Consider the following 17,457-nt stretch of genomic DNA (forward strand, 5'->3'; position numbering starts at 1 on the left):
CCTCGCCCTTACACAGGTGGAGCAACTAGAGGTATTTCAGAGAGAACAGACTAAGCAGGTAATGCCCGGGGTACCCGCTAAACACTGGCTGCTTAAGCGGTGACAATGCATGACCCTGGCTGCAGCTTGCCATCATCATCTCCTGCTGCCAGCTGTTTACTGCGGTGGGGCTTCCTCTCTCTCCACTGGGATGGGGTATGGGGAGAGGGACGTGCCAGTGAAAAGAGACCCAGGTCCTGGGCTGCCAGGGAGTGTGCTGGGTCTTCCACACAGGGAGATAGGGCCATTGCCTTGAACTCATTTCTCCAATCCTGTCTGTAGATTTGAACTTTCTTAGTATACTTCCTCCATTTGCCATGTTCCCTGTCATGTTAGACCAGTGGGGTGGGACTGAGACACACATATTTTTGTGCTAACTTCTTACTTTCCTCTTTGGTTTATTCTATCCAAGCCCTGCTCCAAGGAGACAACCAACCTTTTTATCTCCCTTAATCCATCTTCTGCAGCTTCAGTCTTTGTTCCTAAATGAAGCCTGTCCTCTATTGCCCTCTTTACCCCACTCCAACCCTTCTGATCTTCTTGCCTGAGTTAGCTGATTGTCAAAATGAAAATTATTTGAATTCTGGGGTTTAGCCTTAAGTACCATCCTTCTAGTAACTATATTACCACTAACAAAGCAGGGGAAAGTCCTGTACTCTAGTGGGGAGAAGAGAGGTCTTTACAATCTGCTCTTGCCAAGTTCTATCAAAGGAGCAGAATTGAGCAGTAAAGAAACCTAAGCAAGAAATGACTTCTACCCTTTATAGCCATAACTCAATCCCATCCCCAACATGGCTGCTTCTCCAGAGCACAATAAGAGGAGTAATCTGGATGGAGACACAAGGAATAGAAAAATAGGATATAGGTCAAACTCCAGCCCTTACCAGTATTGCCTTTATATATCAGGGGGTTAAATTGGGCCCATGGATGTCCATAAAAGTACTGTCCAGAGAAGCTCCACTCTGCCTCAAGGCCAGGGAAAACTAGGCTTCCTCTCTTAGAGGGATTCCATAGTTTTGTCATAGGCTGACATCGCTGCTTCCTGTTGGAAACATCTCAGGGAAGAGACCACTCTCCTGTGCTGAAGGTAGTAGTAACTCATCAGTGCCCTTCCCAAGCCAACAGCTGGGCCAACAGAGAGGAAGCATATCCCTGCCATGGAGCCCATGGACAGTCAATTCTTTGGATAACAAAGAGTTGACAGTGAAGACACCTCCCTATCCCTATCTCAATATCCTCTCTGAGTTTATTCACTGGGGATTTTGTTCCTCTCTCTTTGTGGAATCTGGGTGCTGCTAACTTGTAGTGCTTCCTAGGTAGCTTTTGCCCTTCATCCAGCATCTTCTCTATCCCTAACCCTAATACTAACCTCTGCATCTCAAGTTACTAATGCTCTTGGCAACTTGCCTGGCTGTTAAGTAGGAATCAGAGTGAACAGTAGATTGGAAGAAAAGGCTTAGATATTGGTCGATGTTTGCATCAGCTTTGGCTTTGGTACTTTTTGGGGTGGGGCTGAAGTTTAGAGATTAATTGATATAAGAAGGGGAGGCAGGGGAGGTGATTTCCCTACTACAGTTTGGGAATATAGGTGTCTGAGGTAAAGGTGAAGCATACAACAGCTACATCTGCCAATATGTTATATCAGTTGTTTAAATATAATTTTTCAGGCTTTGCCTGGGGTTGGGGAGGGGTGGTAAATCTATATCTTGATTGGGTACAGAGGAAGAGTGGGTTGGGGGTGCAGGAGGAAAAAAATGGTAACACATAATACAGGTTATATCCACTTTGAACTCTGCAGCTACTGGTGCAGAAGAGGCTGTTATATTGTATCACCACCTCACTCCTAGATCAGGTCTCCAGATTTGGGCCCTTGTTTGCATGCTTATTAGATAGGCATTTAAAACCTGGTCTCTGGACCTGAATGGGGAAAGCTCATCTTAATCCTTTCTCTTTCTTCCTATCCACCTACCTTCCTTTTCTCTAGGTGGAGGAACTGAATAAGAAACTGATCCAGCAACAAAATCTGAAAGTAAGTTGTAAGAGCAGGGAAGGGTACTGACTTTGTACCAAGAACAAAGATAATGTTTCTAGCCAGTCCTAAGTCCTGCCTCTGTGTCAAGGTGGGGGTGGGCATGGGAGAAGAGATCAAGAAAGTGGTTGTGATACTAAGGGTACTAAGGGTGCCCTTACCTCTGTACATCTCCAAAGGTCACCTGACTCTGGTACAGGGGTCATTGAGTCCAGAGGAGGAACTGCTCTGAGAAAAAGATTGGCATTTTCCTTTTTCCTTCATCAGCTCTAGTCAAATACCACCACCCATTGGTAGGATATGCCTGAAATTCTGGTAGCAAGTAAACCAATTTGAATCGAACGTTGAATAGATGATGAGAGATTGTTAGTGTAAAATATCTAGAGAAGTAAACTAGAACCTAGATTATAAAAGACTTTCATGGTCAAGGTCAGTCTATATCTTATCTTTAAAGGCGAGGAAGCCTCTTGAGTTTAAATAGGGCTGTGGTACAATTAACAAGAATCCGGATAAGAAGTAGTTGAAGGCTTAAACAAATCCTGGGGATGTGTAAATAGAGGGGGCTTGGTAATAGACGGACGGCAAGCTTTTGGCAACTGATTGGAAGCAGAGAGGAAGAGGGACACATGGAGGATGACACCAAGTATGCTTCAGCCTTCAAACCTACATATACTACTTTACCTTTGGCCCTGTGCTAAATGCTATAGGAGACAATGACTTAGTATTAATAAATACCTAATGAAATACAAAAAGAATACTAGATTTGGTCACAGGACTTAGATTTGAGCTCTTGTCATTTAGTATTACTGTTTTTGGACAAGTCATATAATCTCTAAGGTAGTTTTCTTATCTTTAAATTGAGAATACCTATCTGATTGTATTTTGGGGAGGACCAAATGTGATGAGAATATATCCTTGAGAAAACTAGTAAAGTATAATCAGATATAAGAGGACAAGGAAGGAGGTGAAGCACATATTGGGACAGTCATAGGACTTAAGAAAGGCAGATGGAAGAACTGCTAGTTAGAAGTTCCTGCTTTTCCAGAAGGATAGAATCCAAGTTTTCCCTCTTTAGCATTCAGCTCCTCAACAAGGAAAGTGGCAGTTCAGGCAGGAGTTGCCTGGCAGACTTGGCCTCCCTAGTGGCCTTGTCTTTTTTCTAATAGTAGCGTGGGACCATAGCTGGAAGGGATCCTGGTCTAACACCCTCATCTTACTGATGAGGAGCTGTATCCCAAAAAAGCCGCAGGCTCAAAGCCATTCCCCAGCAGTTGGTGTAGCTGGCCTTCAAGACTCGAGGTCAGCCAACTCCAAATCCAGTGCTCTTTGTTATGCTATGCTGGTTTTTTACCCAAAATGTGGGGTTCCCTGGCATTTGTAGAGGCTGTTTGAATTGGGAGGAGTTCAGACTGGCCTCATAGTTAACCTCTTCCTCCCTCCTTCCACAGTCCCATGAGAGTGAAATTCAGCAAGAAGCTCATCTTCAGGCTCAGCTGAGCGAACTGAAGGCCCTGCTGAACCAGAAGGAACAGGCTGCTGAGCACTATAAGGTGCAGGTGAGGTGTCCCAGTCCCATCAAGCCCCTAGTGGCCTCACTCCTGGGAGGGAAATACCCTAAGCTCTTTGTCCTTTCCCCCTTCAATTGTAGATGGAGAGGGCCAAGACTCACTATGATGCCAAGAAGCAGCAGAACCAGGAGTTGCAGGAACGGCTGCAGAACATGGAGAGTCTACAGAAGGAGAACACTGAACTTCGGGCTGAGTCTGAGCGGCTCAGCTGGGAGCTGCAGCAGGCTGGGCTGAAGACCAAGGAGGCTGAGCAGACCTGCCGCCACCTCACAGCCCAGGTTCGGACATTGGAGGCGCAGGTGAGGAAAGAGAGATCTCAGAACACTAGGGGAGGCAGAGCAAGGGAGAGACCAGCCCACCCTTGAGAAAGGCATGGGAAAGAACCCACTTATCAGACCCTCCTCTGAGGAAGTGAAGGAAGCGAGGAAAAGAACTTGTGGGGTTCTGTTTTTTGGTTTCCTTGGTGGTTTGGTGCCCACCTCAGGCCTAGGATTCTGAGGAAAACAAAGTTAGGAAATGCTATTTGTGAGATATATTGATGGGCATTGGATGTATGAGGATAAAAGAAGCAGCAAACAGAGAAGTACAATTGAGAATGGAACAAGCTGCTTGCAGACTAGAAAGTCAAAACAGGCTTCTCTTGGAGGCACTTTCAAGGAAGCTCTGCAGACTAAATAGGTGCAAGTGAGGAGAAGGAGGCCTCTCCAGGTAGAGAGAACAGCTGGTTCAGTCAGAGTCACAGAAGGAAATAGAATCCCAAGTTCAGAGGACAAATTGCCAGTCTGGAAGTATCCCCACTTGTGAAGTACCCGACTGTCCTAAAGTTTTTAGGGGGAGACAGGCCTACCTGGCTGGAATCTTGGACTAAACTTTGGTTGTGTGAAGTTGAAACCAGGTAAGGCAGTAAGTGCAAGGTGAGGGAGCTGAGACTTCAAGTTTCTACCCTCTATAAAGGAAAACATTGGAAAGAGTTCAGTATTCATCCTCCAATCACAATGAAGAAGAACCCAAGGAAGGCAGTGTCAATCAAAGCTTGAATAAAGCAGCATGATGGTGGGTATAGTCATCATGTAAATTGTTCTGACTTTGCTGTCTTCTAAGTGTCTGAACAATTCGTGTTTGTCATAGCACAGTAATACTCCACTACATTCCTGTGTTATAGTTTGTCCAGTCAAACCCCAGTCTGTGACATACAGGCCCAGCCCATGCTCTGAATGTTTTTCAATGTATGGATTTTTCTTCTGTTGTTGATTTCCCTTAGGATAGTATATATGCAACTATTTGGTCATGTATACATATATTGTATTTAATTTATACTCTAACATATTTAACATGTATTGGTTGACGTGCCATCGGCGGGGGGGGGGAGGATTGGAACAAAAGGTTTGGCAATTGTCAATGTTGTAAAATTACCCAGGCATATATCGGGTAAATAAAGACTATTAATAAAAAATATTAAAAAGGAGTAGTATATATTCTCACAGTAATACTGTCTTCTCTAAAGGCAGGCATGGTTTAGTGACTGTTTTGATTCCAAATTATTTTTCAGAACAGTCAGACAAATTGGCAGCTGTATCAGTGCATTGGTATCCCTGTCTTCCCATAGAATCTGAAATATAGATTATATTGCTATTTTGTTATTTTTGCCAAATTGATGGACACAATGTGAAAGCTCAGGATTGGTTTGATTTGCATTTTTCTTAATAGCGTCTTGATTAGTGATTCACTTATTATTAGTATTTTTTTTTTTATAATTTTTGATCATTTACATTTCTTTCTTTCTTTTTTTAATTATAGCTTTTTATTTACCAGATATATGCATGGGTAATTTTACAACATTGACAATTGCCGAGCCTTTTGTTCCAATTTTTCCCTTCCTTCCCCCTATCCCTACCCCAGATGGCAAGTTGACCAATACATGTTAAATATGTTAAAGTATAAATTAAATACAATATATGTATTCATGTCCATTGTTTTGCTGTACAAAAAGAATAGGACTGTGAGATAGTGTACAATTAGCCTGTGAGGAAATCCAAAATGCAGGCAGACAAAAATAGAGGGATTGGGAATTCTATGTAGTGGTTCATAGTCATCTCCCAGAGTTCTTTCACTGGGTGTAGCTGGTTCAATTCATTACTGCTCTATTGGAGCTGATTTGGTTCATCTCATTGTTGAAGGTGGCCATGACCATCAGAATTGATCATCATACAGTATTGTTGTTGAAGTATCACTTACATTTCTTTTGAAAACAACCTATTCAGGGAAGCCTTATGCAAGTATCCATTGAACCGTGTTCTTCTCCTCATCTTCCTAACCAAAGACAGACATAAGCATCTCTCTCCCCTCTTGTCCCTATCAGGTTGCCCATGCAGATCAGCAGCTCCGAGACCTTGGCAAGTTTCAGGTGGCAAAAGATGCATTGAAGAGCCGAGAACCCCGGGCACAGCCCCAACTGGACCTGAGCACTGACAGCTTAGAATTGAGCAGTGAAGAAGGGACCCCACTGACCTCTACAAGATCAGCAGCTCACCGTACCCGGTTTGTTAGCTTAGGGATATGGCGCATCTTTGCCTTGACTCAGTTATGGCTAGATCCTGAGATATGATAAGGGCTGGATTTTATTCCTTCATCCTAAAATATTCCAGGGACAAAACATATGTACTTGAGGTCAGTATTACATCACTGCGCTAACCTTCATCAGGATGAAATGGAGTCCATTCCAGATACAGGGCATGAACAAAGATCAGGAGATAGGAAAGAAGAGAATGAGAAGATGGAATGTAGACCACTGGGTAGAATGAAGAGTTTGTGAAGGGGTATTACACAAGGCTAGAATTATAGATTGGAATCATTGTGAAAGACTTGGAATGGCAAAGTAGAGAGTTTTTACTTCTGTAAGCAATAGGAAACTATTTTTGAATACAGGAGGAACATGATCATAACAGTCCTTAAAGATTACCTCAGCACTGGGTAAAGATGGGAGAAGGTAGAAAAGCTAAAAGGAGGGAAAGAATTAGGACTGAATTGAACCTGAACAGAAAAGTTTGCAGTAGGCATGGAAAGGGCACAAATGCCAGAAAGGTTCTAAAGGTAAATTTGATGAGTTTTGCCTGCCCCCTGATGGAATATGAGTGAAAGGAGAGAGGCAGAGGTGACTTCACAGTAGGAGCCTGTAGCACAATTAGTGGGCAAGAAGAAGATAGATGAAAGGAGAGTTTTTTAGTACACATTGAGTTTTGGTCGCTATGAATAATGATACAGGGCTTTACTATTTTAAAAATGCTTTTCTATGTTTTTTCATTTCAGGGTTACAGCTTGAGTAATTTGCAGTTTCTTAAAGAAAAGGACAAGGATAACCTTTATAAATTGACTTTGTCATCCAAAGTTCTTGATCTGAGTTTTCTTGTCATTATACTTTGTCTTTAATTGTTAAAATTATGTATGTTATTCTATTGGATTGACTTTCTTCATTCTGTATTGCTTCATTGAAGCCTTCCCCTATACTTTGAATTCATACTTGTCATTTCTTTTTAACTGCTGATAATCCTTATCATTCATTACATTCACATAGTAATTTTTCAATTATTCCTTTAATTTTTTTTTTGTTGTAAGTGCTGCTTGTGTTAATATTTGTGTAAAAAGTGGTGTCGTACTTTACATTGGATCTTAAGTGAGGAGTAGAATTTCAACAGGTAAAGATGCCATACATGAGAAAGACATGCCAGGGATAGGGTAGTATGGGAACCAAGGGGCATTTATTTGTTGGGCATGCAAGTAGCTTAGATCAGTTAGGTGTATAGGATCTATGGAGTATTGACAAGGAGGTTGACCACAGGAGAAAAGTTTTCCAAGCAACAGTAATGTTTGCAAAGGCAGGAGAGAACAAGGCCTATTGTGAGGAAAGAGTAAGCCCCCTCCCATAACAGCTTATTCTATCATTTTAGGATGAGGTCTACAGATTTTAAACAGTTTAGTTCATCTGCATTCAACAGTTGGCAAAATGAGTAAATTTGTGTTCCATGTGTTAGGTGGTATGGTAGACTTAGCAGGGATGAAAATGGTATGCAGGTATGCAGGATTTACTTAGAAGCAGAGAGGTAGAATCAGTAACCTCCCAGGTACTTTCTAGCCTCAAGGATCTAATGATGGGTTTTTCCTCCACAGAAGATCATCCCGAACCCAGCCGGACGGCAACAGCCTTCCTGGGGAGCCAGCCTCTCCCATCTCTCAGCGCCTGCCTAACAAGGTGGAGTCTCTGGAGAGTTTATACTTCACACCGATCCCTGACCGAGGACAGGCTCCCTTAGAGAGCAGTGTGGACTCCTTGGGCGACATCATATTGGATTCTGGTCCCAAGACCCGTTCAGCCCGAAGGCGGACCACACAGATAATTGATATCACAATGTTATCCAGGGTGAGGCTGAAGCTGCAGAGAAGGGGAAAGGGCAGTGAGATTAAATTCTGGTGCCTCAAGTGGGGACTCATCTGTTTACTTTCTTATTGATTACATTAGAATGTAAGTTCCTTAAGGTCAAAGGATTTGATATTTAAGTGGCACATGGCATCATACCTGGCATCTGGTGTTATATGAATGCTTAGTTCCTTCTTTTCCTCCCTCTCTTCCTCTCACTTTTGTCTTTTACATCCTGAAAGATCCTCACATTTTTTCACAATAGCAAAGCTAATTAACTATCCCCATTTAATAAATTATGAAAGTGAAGTCCTAAGAGGGCAGTGAGTCTGCACAAAGCCACATGATCAGTTAAGGTGAGAACTGGCAAAACAGGCCTGAAAAAGGATACAAAGAAATAGGATTAATGAAATGGTTCTAGCAACTTTTAGATCATCTTTTATGGCTGAAATGTCACTGCCCCTCCTTGTGGCCCCTGATATAGTCTGACTTTGCAGATCCTAAGCCCTTGATTTCATGTATATACATGAATTTTTGTTGTTGTTGTTGTTATAAGTGCTGCTTGTGTTAATATTTGTGTAAAAAGTGGTGGTGTGCTTTACACTGGACCTTAAGTGAGTAGAATTTCAGCAGGTAAAGATGCCATAGGTGAGAAAGACATGCAAGGGATAGGGTAGTATGGGAGTCTCTATATATTGTATATACAGTATGTGGTAAAATCATAGATCCTCATCTTTGGCTCAAAAAGGAAACAGGATAGGAAGATCTTCTGGATGCAGAGCTCTTTTGAGGACAAAATTCAAAAATAAGAGAACAGAACTGAAAGGTGAAAGATCTTACAATCCTAGCTATTCGATGCTGTGAACCTATGAAATGCTCTATAAATGTAAAGAATTATTTTTATTAGCAGATGTTGTGAAGACTGACAAAAACAAGAATGTTTACACAGGAATGTAAGTAGAAGGGCTAGATGAGAGGGTCCCATAGAAATAAGTTTAGAGCAAATAACCAAGGTAGGTCGACTCAGGAGGAAAAAAGGTGAAACTAGGTCTCTGTAGAGAATTGGGCTGATTTAACCTCTCTCTAAAACTAACTTGGCCACCCTGTCTTTCAGAAGCTGGATACAGATGAACCTGACAGCTCCAATTCATCCTTCTATAGCACACAGTCGGCCCCTGCCCCACAACGTGGCCTCCGTGGAGGCCTTCGCTCTGCCTCCTCAGCTCAGTCTCTGGCGAACTGCCCCTCCCGGGAGTCCCGGACGAGGCTGGGCTCCCTAGATGATGGTAATTCAGCCCTGCTCAGCCTCCCTGGCTACAGACCTACCACACGCAGCTCTGCCCGGCACTCCCAGACCAGGGTGTCTGGAGGGGCCCCTGCAGGTGAGAGTCCCCCAGGGAGAGGGAGGGTCTCTGGGGGGGAGGGGACCAAACATACAGACTCAGTTAAACCAAGAGTGCTTTCAGTGTTAGGTAGATGAGTTTTCTACTCAACAATGCTTTGGAATATTTTTAATCCTGAACTGCTTTAGGTTACTCTGTGACATACCCCAGTCAGCTTCCTGGCCTAACAAGTTAGTGTGTGCTCTTGAAGACTGCAAAGTAAATCTAAAAATCACTTCTCAGGGATTCATAAATAGGGTGCCAGAAAACAACCATATGATTACCTGGTGATCTAAAGCATGTGTCTCTTGGGCTGTTTTTTGTCCGTGTATTTTGGGGTTCTAGGTGTCCAGTTAGGCTAAGCCTGTCATTTTACAGATGAGCAAACTGAAGCCCAGAAAATGAAGTGAGTGGCCTGCAGTGGCCCCAAGGTTCTCCAGAGTAGGGCTGTTTCATTTTTGTCTCTGCCTCCTCCTCCTCCTTACCTGTTACAGCACCTGCAGGCAGAGAAAGTGCTTCCTAAATACTGGAAAGATCAACAAAATAACAGTGGCATAGTAATGATTTGAATTCAGGTCTCCTCCTTCCTTCCATTGTAAATTCTCTCTCTGCATTGTTCCCTGGCATTAGCTTAAGTAATTCAAAGCATACGAGGCCCATGGAAAGTGAGATTGCCAGTGCCTGGGTGTGGCCTCAGGTATACAGCTTACTCTTCTAGGCTCCCTCAGAATTATTATTGGTTACCTTTAACAACTTGATCAGAATCTGGAGTCCGAAGCATTTGCCTTTTGGGCTTGCTGCTCTCTGGGCCCATAGGAGCTCTGGGGGCTGCTGCCACTACACTCCCTTTCCCTGGGATCCTCTCACCTGCATCCAAGGAAGAAGGTGCCTACTGAGCACTTATAGGAAGGGATTTCAGATGGAAGGAGTTTCTGGTCTCACCAAATGTGATCATCTCTGCAGCTAAAGGGATTTAGGGGCACATTAGGGAAACGATGTTCAGTGCAGAAAAGCCAGCTCCTTGCCTCTTTTCCCCATCCCATCCCCATCCTGTCCATCATAGGCCGAAGCAGCTTCTACACAGGCACCTGCCAGGATGAACCAGAACAACTGGACGACTGGAACCGAATTGCGGAACTGCAGCAACGCAACCGTGTCTGTCTCCCCCACCTGAAGACTTGCTACCCCTTGGAGACCAGGGTAAGCCCAGCACCAGTGCTTGGGCCCCAGCCCTGGCCTTCAGAGCCTGGCCCCCTGGGAGCAGCCCAGCCTGGCCGGGATTTGTCAACTTTGCTCTCAGCACTCAGAGGCTTAAGCCCCCTCCTTCATGCAGAGAAGTGCCTCGGCCTCAATAGGACCTAGTCTTTGCTTTGGGCACCCACCCCCACTTTCCTTTTTTTCCAAGAATTCAGGGAGACATGGCCATGGCAGGGACTCCTTGTGTGTGTTCTTTGCCCTTGGGCTTTTCGGGCAAGAATATTGGAATTTCTCAGGTTAGGGGGCCCCAGGGGCTGCACCTCAAGTTCCTTGCTTTGGTCATATCTCCTGTCTTTGTGCCCGAATTCCCCAGCCTTCCATGAGCCTGACCACCATTACCGATGAAGAAATGAAGACTGGGGATCCCCAAGAGACCTTGCGTCGAGCCAGCATGCTGCCAGCCCAGACCAATGAGTACAGTGCTACCCATCACATCCCCCAGAACATCACCACCCGGCAGCACCGGAAGCGAGTCTCCACCGAGCCCGAGCAAGGCCTGGGCACCCCTGAGGTACACAGTGGGGCTCCCCCTCACTGCCTCACAGCTGACACCCACAGTAGGGGTGCAGAGTGCGGCTCAGGACCCCTCTTTGCCTCAGAGCCTCTTCTGCTGGGGCACACTGCGTCATCACGGACCCATCAGGGTTCTGCTCTTCTCCATCCCTGGGCTCCATTGCCCTGTTCCTGGCCTCAGCCCCCTTGGTGTGCTTGCTCCCTTCCCTCCAGCCTTAACCCCCCTGGGCCAGAAGATCCGGAAGGCCCAGCTCATGTCCCACACATCATCATCTCCACAGGCTAAGAAGCCGACCAGCTGTTTTCCTCGTCCCCTTACTCCCCGAGATAGACATGAAGGCCGGAAGATGAGTGCTCCCGAGGGCCACAAGAAAGGGGCCCCTGCTGCCAACAAGCAGGTGAGAGGCAGGGAGGCCGGGAGGGGGGCACTGGGCTCATCTCAGAGGCTGTAGATGTCATGGAGCTGGATATGAGCACTGCCCTGCTCCCACACACACAGGTGGCTTATTCTTCTCTTTCTTAGACCAATAGACGCCAGTCATTGGCCTTCAACATTCTCAACACACCTAAGAGGCTGGGGAACAGCCTGCTTCGGGGGGCTGCCAAGAAAGCTGCAGCCAAGGCCTCTCCCCTCACTCGAAGTGGGACCCGCCGTTCCCCCCGTATCGCCACCACCACTACTGGCAGTAGCACTTCTCCCCGGGCCAGGGGCAAGGTAAGCATCTGGGGAGGGGCTGGGCCCCAAGCAGGCCTTTGTTTCCGGGGGTGGCATGCCTCCAGATCTACTGACCCCCCGCAGTCTCTCCTTGTACCAGAGATCTGCACCGCTGCCTGCCCAGGAACTACTTCAGAATCTTTTACTTAGACTCTTCTGGGGAAGATTAAGGGGATCAGGTATCCAAAGGATTCCGAGAAAAGAACTGCTGGTCCCCGGATTTAGAGAGTGGATCGAGAGGTTCCTGTCTGGGGTCACAATTCACCTGTCTGCCTGTCTTGTCTCTTTCAGGCAAAGCACTGAGGGACCAGGATTTGTGAGCATCTTCTGCCCATATCTTCCATGACAGCTCCCTATTCTTCCGAGGGGCCCACTGCTGGGTCTCAGCCCACTGTCCTCCAGTGCCTTCTTTCAGTGCTCTGGTGTGGGGAGACTTCTCATCTTCCCAGACACTGATACCTGCCTCCTGCTCCCCCCTGCCTGGAGTCCCATCCAGCACACCTTCCCAGAGAGGCAAATGGGGAGCTGGAGGCTGCCTTGTGAGAGCTGGGGCCTGGCTGATTCCTAGCCAGATCATCCTGTCCCTGTTTCCCTATTTACCTTGAAGCACAGTAATCCCCCTTAGCTCTCCAGCAGAGAATGAAAGATCCAGTCAAACTGAGACCACTGGCCAGCTCCTTTCCTCCTTCCCTCAGTCTCTCTTAGCTACAGCCTTTGGAAAGTCCCCTCAGTCACAGAAGGGGACCACCCTGGGCCCTGGGCCTCCTAGGAGCTTCATCTCTAGGGATGGTTCCTGTTCTGAGGGCTGTGGCTGCTCCAGGGGCTGACACTGAAGAAGCCAAGTTCCCACGATTGCTGGGAGAAGGGAGAGTTTGAGTCTCTGCTTTCTACCCTGGCTGCCTGGGCTTTTCTGCCTTTCTCCCCAAAGGGGGCCTCCCTCCCCCCGCCCCCCAAACTCCATCACCATCCTCATCATCTAATGACTTAAGCTTCAGCAGCCCCTCCACCTGTAAGCCTCTTTTCTGCCTCTCTGTGCTTAACTGCCCTGAGGAGGCATTTGCCAGCAAAGGACCCAAGCCCCAGCCAATGGAACCTGTTTTAAGGGGAAGCTGGGGAAGCAGACTGGATGGCTGTGTCCCCTTTTCCATCTTCTTCCCCTGAGGTTTAGGGGGTAGTCAGAGGTACCCATCTTGACACTTCCTCTTTGGGGTACTAACTGCTCCCCTGCTCCTTAAACATTTTTGGAGAGACAAGGAATAGGGAGAGTATATTGGGACTTAGATGGGAGGGAGGGAAAGGTCACAGTTCATCTGTTCGAATTTTTTAAATGTTATTACTTGTAAATAAAGTCTTATTTTTCTCCCTGAGGGCTTGGGCTGGCTTTGAGGGAGGAATGGGGGTGAGAGGAAAGGGCCTAACCACTTATTCTTAAAATTGCCACCCTTCCCCTGCGCCGGCTGGCCTCCCAACCCTTGCTTGTCCTGGTGTTTGCCAAAGCCAGACAAGATCAGCAGACTGCTTTCCCCCCTCCTCCCCCAAAGGAGGAGCTGTGAGGACCTGGGGGTGTCCTTTATTTCCAGAGCTCTCCCCATCTGTCCCTGAGATCCTGCTTACCCTCATCTGAAGACTGGTTCCCATTTCCTGGCTTCCTTTGCCCCTCTTTTCTCAATCCCCTAGGACCCAGGTTTTTAAAGGGTCTAGTAAAAAAGATTTTTGGATTTTGAGGTAGTTTCTGGGGCTCAGTCATGGCTGCTCCTTTTTGTCATGTGACCAGTGAAATCACCTGTACCTGTTTGCCCATGTTAACGAGGAACGAACACTCTTCAGGAGAACCCCAAATCCTGTGGTGGTGCTCCTCCCTATACCCAACCAGCCCAGGAGGGGTCAGAGATAACCCATCACCCCTGCATGTGGCCCTTTTAGGCCCAAGAATGAGATGAGATATGGGATTGACATTTTATTGGGAGACTTTATCGCCCCATGCACAGCCTCCGCTGGTCAGGCCTGGTCCAATTTCCTTGGAGCTGCTGGCTGGGCTTCCTCAGGTCCGCAAGTTGTTGGGGGTGTTCCCCCATCCGGCTCCTGAGGGAAAATAGCCAAGTTGGGGGAGGGAAGCCTAGGATGACCAGGGACTGGGCCCCTCTCTCAAAAGGCCTCTGCTCCCCAGATGTGGAGTGGAGTCCGGCCTTTGCGAGGTCACAGTGGTGAGTCTGGGGCGCCAGGCTTGGGACCCCCTTTGTACCTGTGAAATGATGTGACCCTGGGTATCTAGGTACCTAAGTCCAGCATGCAGATAAATCCTGATGATGTGACCCATCCAGGAAGTTACAAGATTCCCCCCATGGGTCTACAAGTCATGGTCTTTTAAGAAGCTGGGCTCTCCCAGCACCCCCTCAAACCCCTCTCCCAGGCATCCATCCCAGCTTGTTGCCTCACCCAAAACTGGGCCAGGAACACATGACGCTGCACCACCTGAACAGGGTCCACCAGAACACAGGAGAATTGGGTGTTTTGCAGGTCGGGACTCAGCTCTTCCAGCACCAGGTCTCTTTGGAGCAAAGTCACTCCGCTCTGCTGAAGCCTCCTATTCAGTGTGTGGGCAGGTTAGGGAGTGCTCAGCTGGCCCTGCCCCCTAGCCTCCCTCTTCCCCCTTACCGGGTCTTGTCCTCCCATAGTTTGCCTGTTAGATTTTCTATGAAGGTATGGTTGCCCAGCCAGTAGAGGAAGCTGGAGTGGGCAAATCGGCTACAGCCTTTGCAGGACAGGATCAGAGTCTCATCTGGGGGGGGGAATAAGGTATCCTCAGTCCCAGGGCCAATCCTGGCTCTATTCTCTTTCCCCCCAAACTTCAGCCTCAGAGCTCAATAAAAGGTCAGGCACTGGCCCTAAGTATCCCTTCTCACCCTCATCTACAGATGAGGAAGCTGCCCTGTATTGGGAACAGGCCGTCCCAGGAGGAGTGTGGACCCCCAGGCTTCTCGGCGGCCACTCATGGTTGGCTGCTTACCTGGAACCACCCTGGAGGTCACTAGTGGCCTGATTCCCAGTGGCAAGGTCCAGTTTTCATCCTGACCAACCTGCTCTCTCCTCTTAGCCGCAGATTACTTCCTGCAGCTGGGTCCCCTTACTGGCCACGGTGGGAAGAGGGCTAGTCTTGATGGTCCGGGGCAAGAACTCGATTGGTGTCTTGCCCCAGGGGTAGACTAGCTGTGGGACCACCACCTGAGGAATCTGACCCCAGTAAAATGGAGGTGAGGTGCTCCCCTTTGGGGCAATTTTGAGGATTTGGGTAAAATGAGAGTATAAAGAGCTCGGCAAACTTTCCACTGCAGTGTTGTTACTGTATCCTTCCCTGACTCCTCCATTGTGGATGTTCTCCAACGCTAGTCTTTGGTTGTGAGACAGGTAACCAAGGTGAGGCCATCAGGGCTTTGTCCCAGGGCTCAGGGGCTAGTCTGCCTGGGGAGCCTATTTCTTCTACTGTCTTCTTCCCTCATCTGGGACGGCTTCTCATGGCTTCCTGCCTGCTCCTTGCCAGGGCCCCAGGGGTTACCTCATTTGTCTAAAGCCTCCCCTTACTCAGCCCAACTGCCCAGACTTCTTCTGGGACCTGAGAGCCACAGAATCCCCCCCCACCCCCCGCAGGCAAGGCTAGAACCCCATCACCCCAGGGGAACGACTTCGAGGCTGGCTCTGCCCAGCTCCCTTTTGGTCTCCCAGAGGGCTTTGTGTTCCAGGTCTGAGGGATTTCCTCCCTACTCCTTTACCCTTCTACTTGTCCCAGGACCCAGAAGATGAATTCGGGCTCTTCTCCCCCCTCATCTGCTGCTCTTCCATTGGGGAAGTGGATGAATATGAGTGGCTAAATTGGGGTTGGTCTGTGGTGGCTCAGGATAAGAGAAAGAGGGGTCAAAGGATGCCTGACCCTTGAAGTGTCACAGCTGAGAAGCCCTTAAAAATCATCAGATCCACAGGAAAACAGGCCCCATGGCGGGTATGATTTACCCAGGGTTGGCAGCTTGGCTTGCCTCTGGCCCTTCACTGGCTCCTGAACCAAGCGACCTTTTCTCTATCAGCTGCAGCTCCTGCTCACTGTTCTCTCCCTTAGCCCCAGCCACCGTCCCCCCATTTCTCCTGCACCCCCAACCCTCTCACAGCCCCTCCTCACTCATGGACATCTCAGGTTCGGTCCTTGTCAGCGTCACCTCCAGGCTTTTGTCTGGGCACGGTAGCACTGCGGGCAAGAGCGTGTACATATATATGTACGTGTATATACATAGTATAGTGTGTGTGTGTATAATATCTATTTATGGGATAGTATTCTCTAGTGTGACACACTCCCCACCATACCCCAGAGGAAGCGGTCGTCCCCCTCTCCTTACTCCACCCAAGGGGAGGGCAAGAGGCATTCCGTGTCCCCCATTCTCGCTCACCTGCGGCCCGGGCCAGGGCCAAGCCCAGAGTCAGAGCCAGCAGCCTTGGGAAGAGGAGCGAGCCAGACTGGGCCTCCAGGCCTAAAGAAGGGAGAGAAAGGGGGATTGGGGCGGGTTCTTGCCCTGGTTCCCGTGCTCTCTCATCTGGGAGAGGGAGCAGGAAAAGGGCTCAAAGAGCTCTGAGGAGCGGGCCTGAAGGGTCCTGAGCACCACACTCCTGCCAGATGGAATTAGCAAGGAGGCGTGCCCCTTTTTCCATCCCTCCCTCCCTGGCCACCCTCACTAGGGCTGCTCCCTAGAGTTCACTCTCCCACCTCTAGTCCCCGGCTTCCCGACGTCCATGGTGTTGGCAGCCGTCTCTGTTGCTGGTCCGGCCGAGGCCGACTTGTTTATATTGTGTCACCGCTTCCCTCCCACACCAGTTCCATTTCCCCTGCTAATCCCGGCTGGTGCGGGGTGGGAGGGGCCGTCAGATCAGTGACCACCAGTGCGACCCGTGCAAGTGAAACGTGTGTGAGAGTGTGTGTGGGTGTCTGTGGGCGTGTGGTGGGGAGCGGCAGCAACCGCAGCCGGCCCCAGCCATCCTCACATCCCGTCTGAGGGCCTTGCGCCTCTCCCCAAGAGTTTCCAAGCCACCGGCTGTCAGGAAGCAGGTTCCAGCGCTCACACCCGGCCAGCACTTTCTCTGGGACTCGGTTTCCTCCCTTGCAAAAGGAGTCTGGGGCAGATGGTTTCCAGGTCCCTTTCAGTTCTAAATTCATCATCCTGTGATCTGCTTTCCTGACTCAGCCTGCGAGTGGGATGTTTTTCCGGCCCTTGTGAGAGATGTAGAAGACCCTTACCCAAAAGGACTACTCAGAGGTCACTCAGTAGAAGGCAGAAAGTTGTTTATTGAAGAACCTCCGAAGGATGAGCCATCCCATCACCAGATAGAAAAAAGAAAGCTTGTGGCAGGAGGGCTAAAGAATTAGGAAAGATACAGATTTTATAGGTTTGGTTACAAAGGATTACATCATAGGTTGGAGAGCATTAAGAAAATAGGCGCCCTCTCCCCTTAATTGAATGTTAGACATGGGTGCCAACAGACCTTCAAAATTTAGATTACTAAGC

The 17,457-nt window shown here is 48.1% G+C and overlaps 2 protein-coding genes across 9 annotated transcripts in view; one reads left to right on the forward strand and one right to left on the reverse strand.

Moving 5' to 3' along the window:
- Positions 1-13,281, forward strand: part of NUMA1 (nuclear mitotic apparatus protein 1) — an 83,545-nt gene extending 70,264 nt beyond the window's left edge. For 4 of the 7 annotated variants that reach the window (XM_074304924.1, XM_074304923.1, XM_074304925.1 and 1 more), the window contains exons 15-26: positions 17-58; positions 2,024-2,068; positions 3,517-3,624; positions 3,717-3,935; positions 5,996-6,174; positions 7,801-8,050; positions 9,162-9,429; positions 10,493-10,629; positions 11,000-11,197; positions 11,481-11,597; positions 11,723-11,914; positions 12,206-13,281. In XM_074304924.1, the coding sequence (XP_074161025.1) occupies positions 17-58; positions 2,024-2,068; positions 3,517-3,624; positions 3,717-3,935; positions 5,996-6,174; positions 7,801-8,050; positions 9,162-9,429; positions 10,493-10,629; positions 11,000-11,197; positions 11,481-11,597; positions 11,723-11,914; positions 12,206-12,217 (1,767 nt within the window). In that variant the 3' untranslated portion in view covers positions 12,218-13,281. The remainder of the gene's footprint in view (positions 1-16; positions 59-2,023; positions 2,069-3,516; positions 3,625-3,716; positions 3,936-5,995; positions 6,175-7,800; positions 8,051-9,161; positions 9,430-10,492; positions 10,630-10,999; positions 11,198-11,480; positions 11,598-11,722; positions 11,915-12,205) is intronic. The other 3 variants (XM_074304929.1, XM_074304928.1, XM_074304930.1) reach the window with 2 other exon arrangements.
- A 577-nt stretch (positions 13,282-13,858) lies between these two features.
- Positions 13,859-16,792, reverse strand: IL18BP (interleukin 18 binding protein). Of its 2 annotated transcripts, none has more exons than XM_074304945.1 (6): positions 16,662-16,792; positions 16,348-16,428; positions 16,083-16,148; positions 14,570-14,693; positions 14,351-14,498; positions 13,859-13,996 (listed from the first exon to the last, which is right to left on the reverse strand). In XM_074304945.1, exons 1-6 carry the CDS (start codon positions 16,687-16,689, stop codon positions 13,913-13,915), a joined length of 531 nt encoding a protein of 176 aa, XP_074161046.1. In that variant the 5' UTR covers positions 16,690-16,792; the 3' UTR covers positions 13,859-13,912. The 2 variants fall into 2 exon arrangements, with proteins under 2 accessions (XP_074161046.1, XP_074161045.1); XM_074304944.1 differs by lacking the exon at positions 13,859-13,996 and adding an exon at positions 14,006-14,156 and having other exon boundaries at positions 16,662-16,791.
- Positions 16,793-17,457: the final 665 nt, after the last annotated feature.

The sequence above is a fragment of the Sminthopsis crassicaudata genome, chromosome 3 (genome assembly GCF_048593235.1).
Source record: "Sminthopsis crassicaudata isolate SCR6 chromosome 3, ASM4859323v1, whole genome shotgun sequence".
NCBI classification, from domain to species: domain Eukaryota; kingdom Metazoa; phylum Chordata; class Mammalia; order Dasyuromorphia; family Dasyuridae; genus Sminthopsis; species Sminthopsis crassicaudata.

Bases quoted from the DNA above. Each gene is read 5' to 3' on its own strand.
- IL18BP (XM_074304944.1), bottom strand. From the start codon at position 16,689: ATGGACGTCGGGAAGCCGGGGACTAGAG. The intron at 16,429-16,661 runs GTGGGAGAGTGA...TCCCTTCTTTAG, and splicing joins CGGGAAGCCGGGGACTAGAG to GCCTGGAGGCCCAGTCTGGC. The intron at 16,149-16,347 runs GTGAGCGAGAAT...TCTTGCCCGCAG, and splicing joins GGCCCTGGCCCGGGCCGCAG to TGCTACCGTGCCCAGACAAA.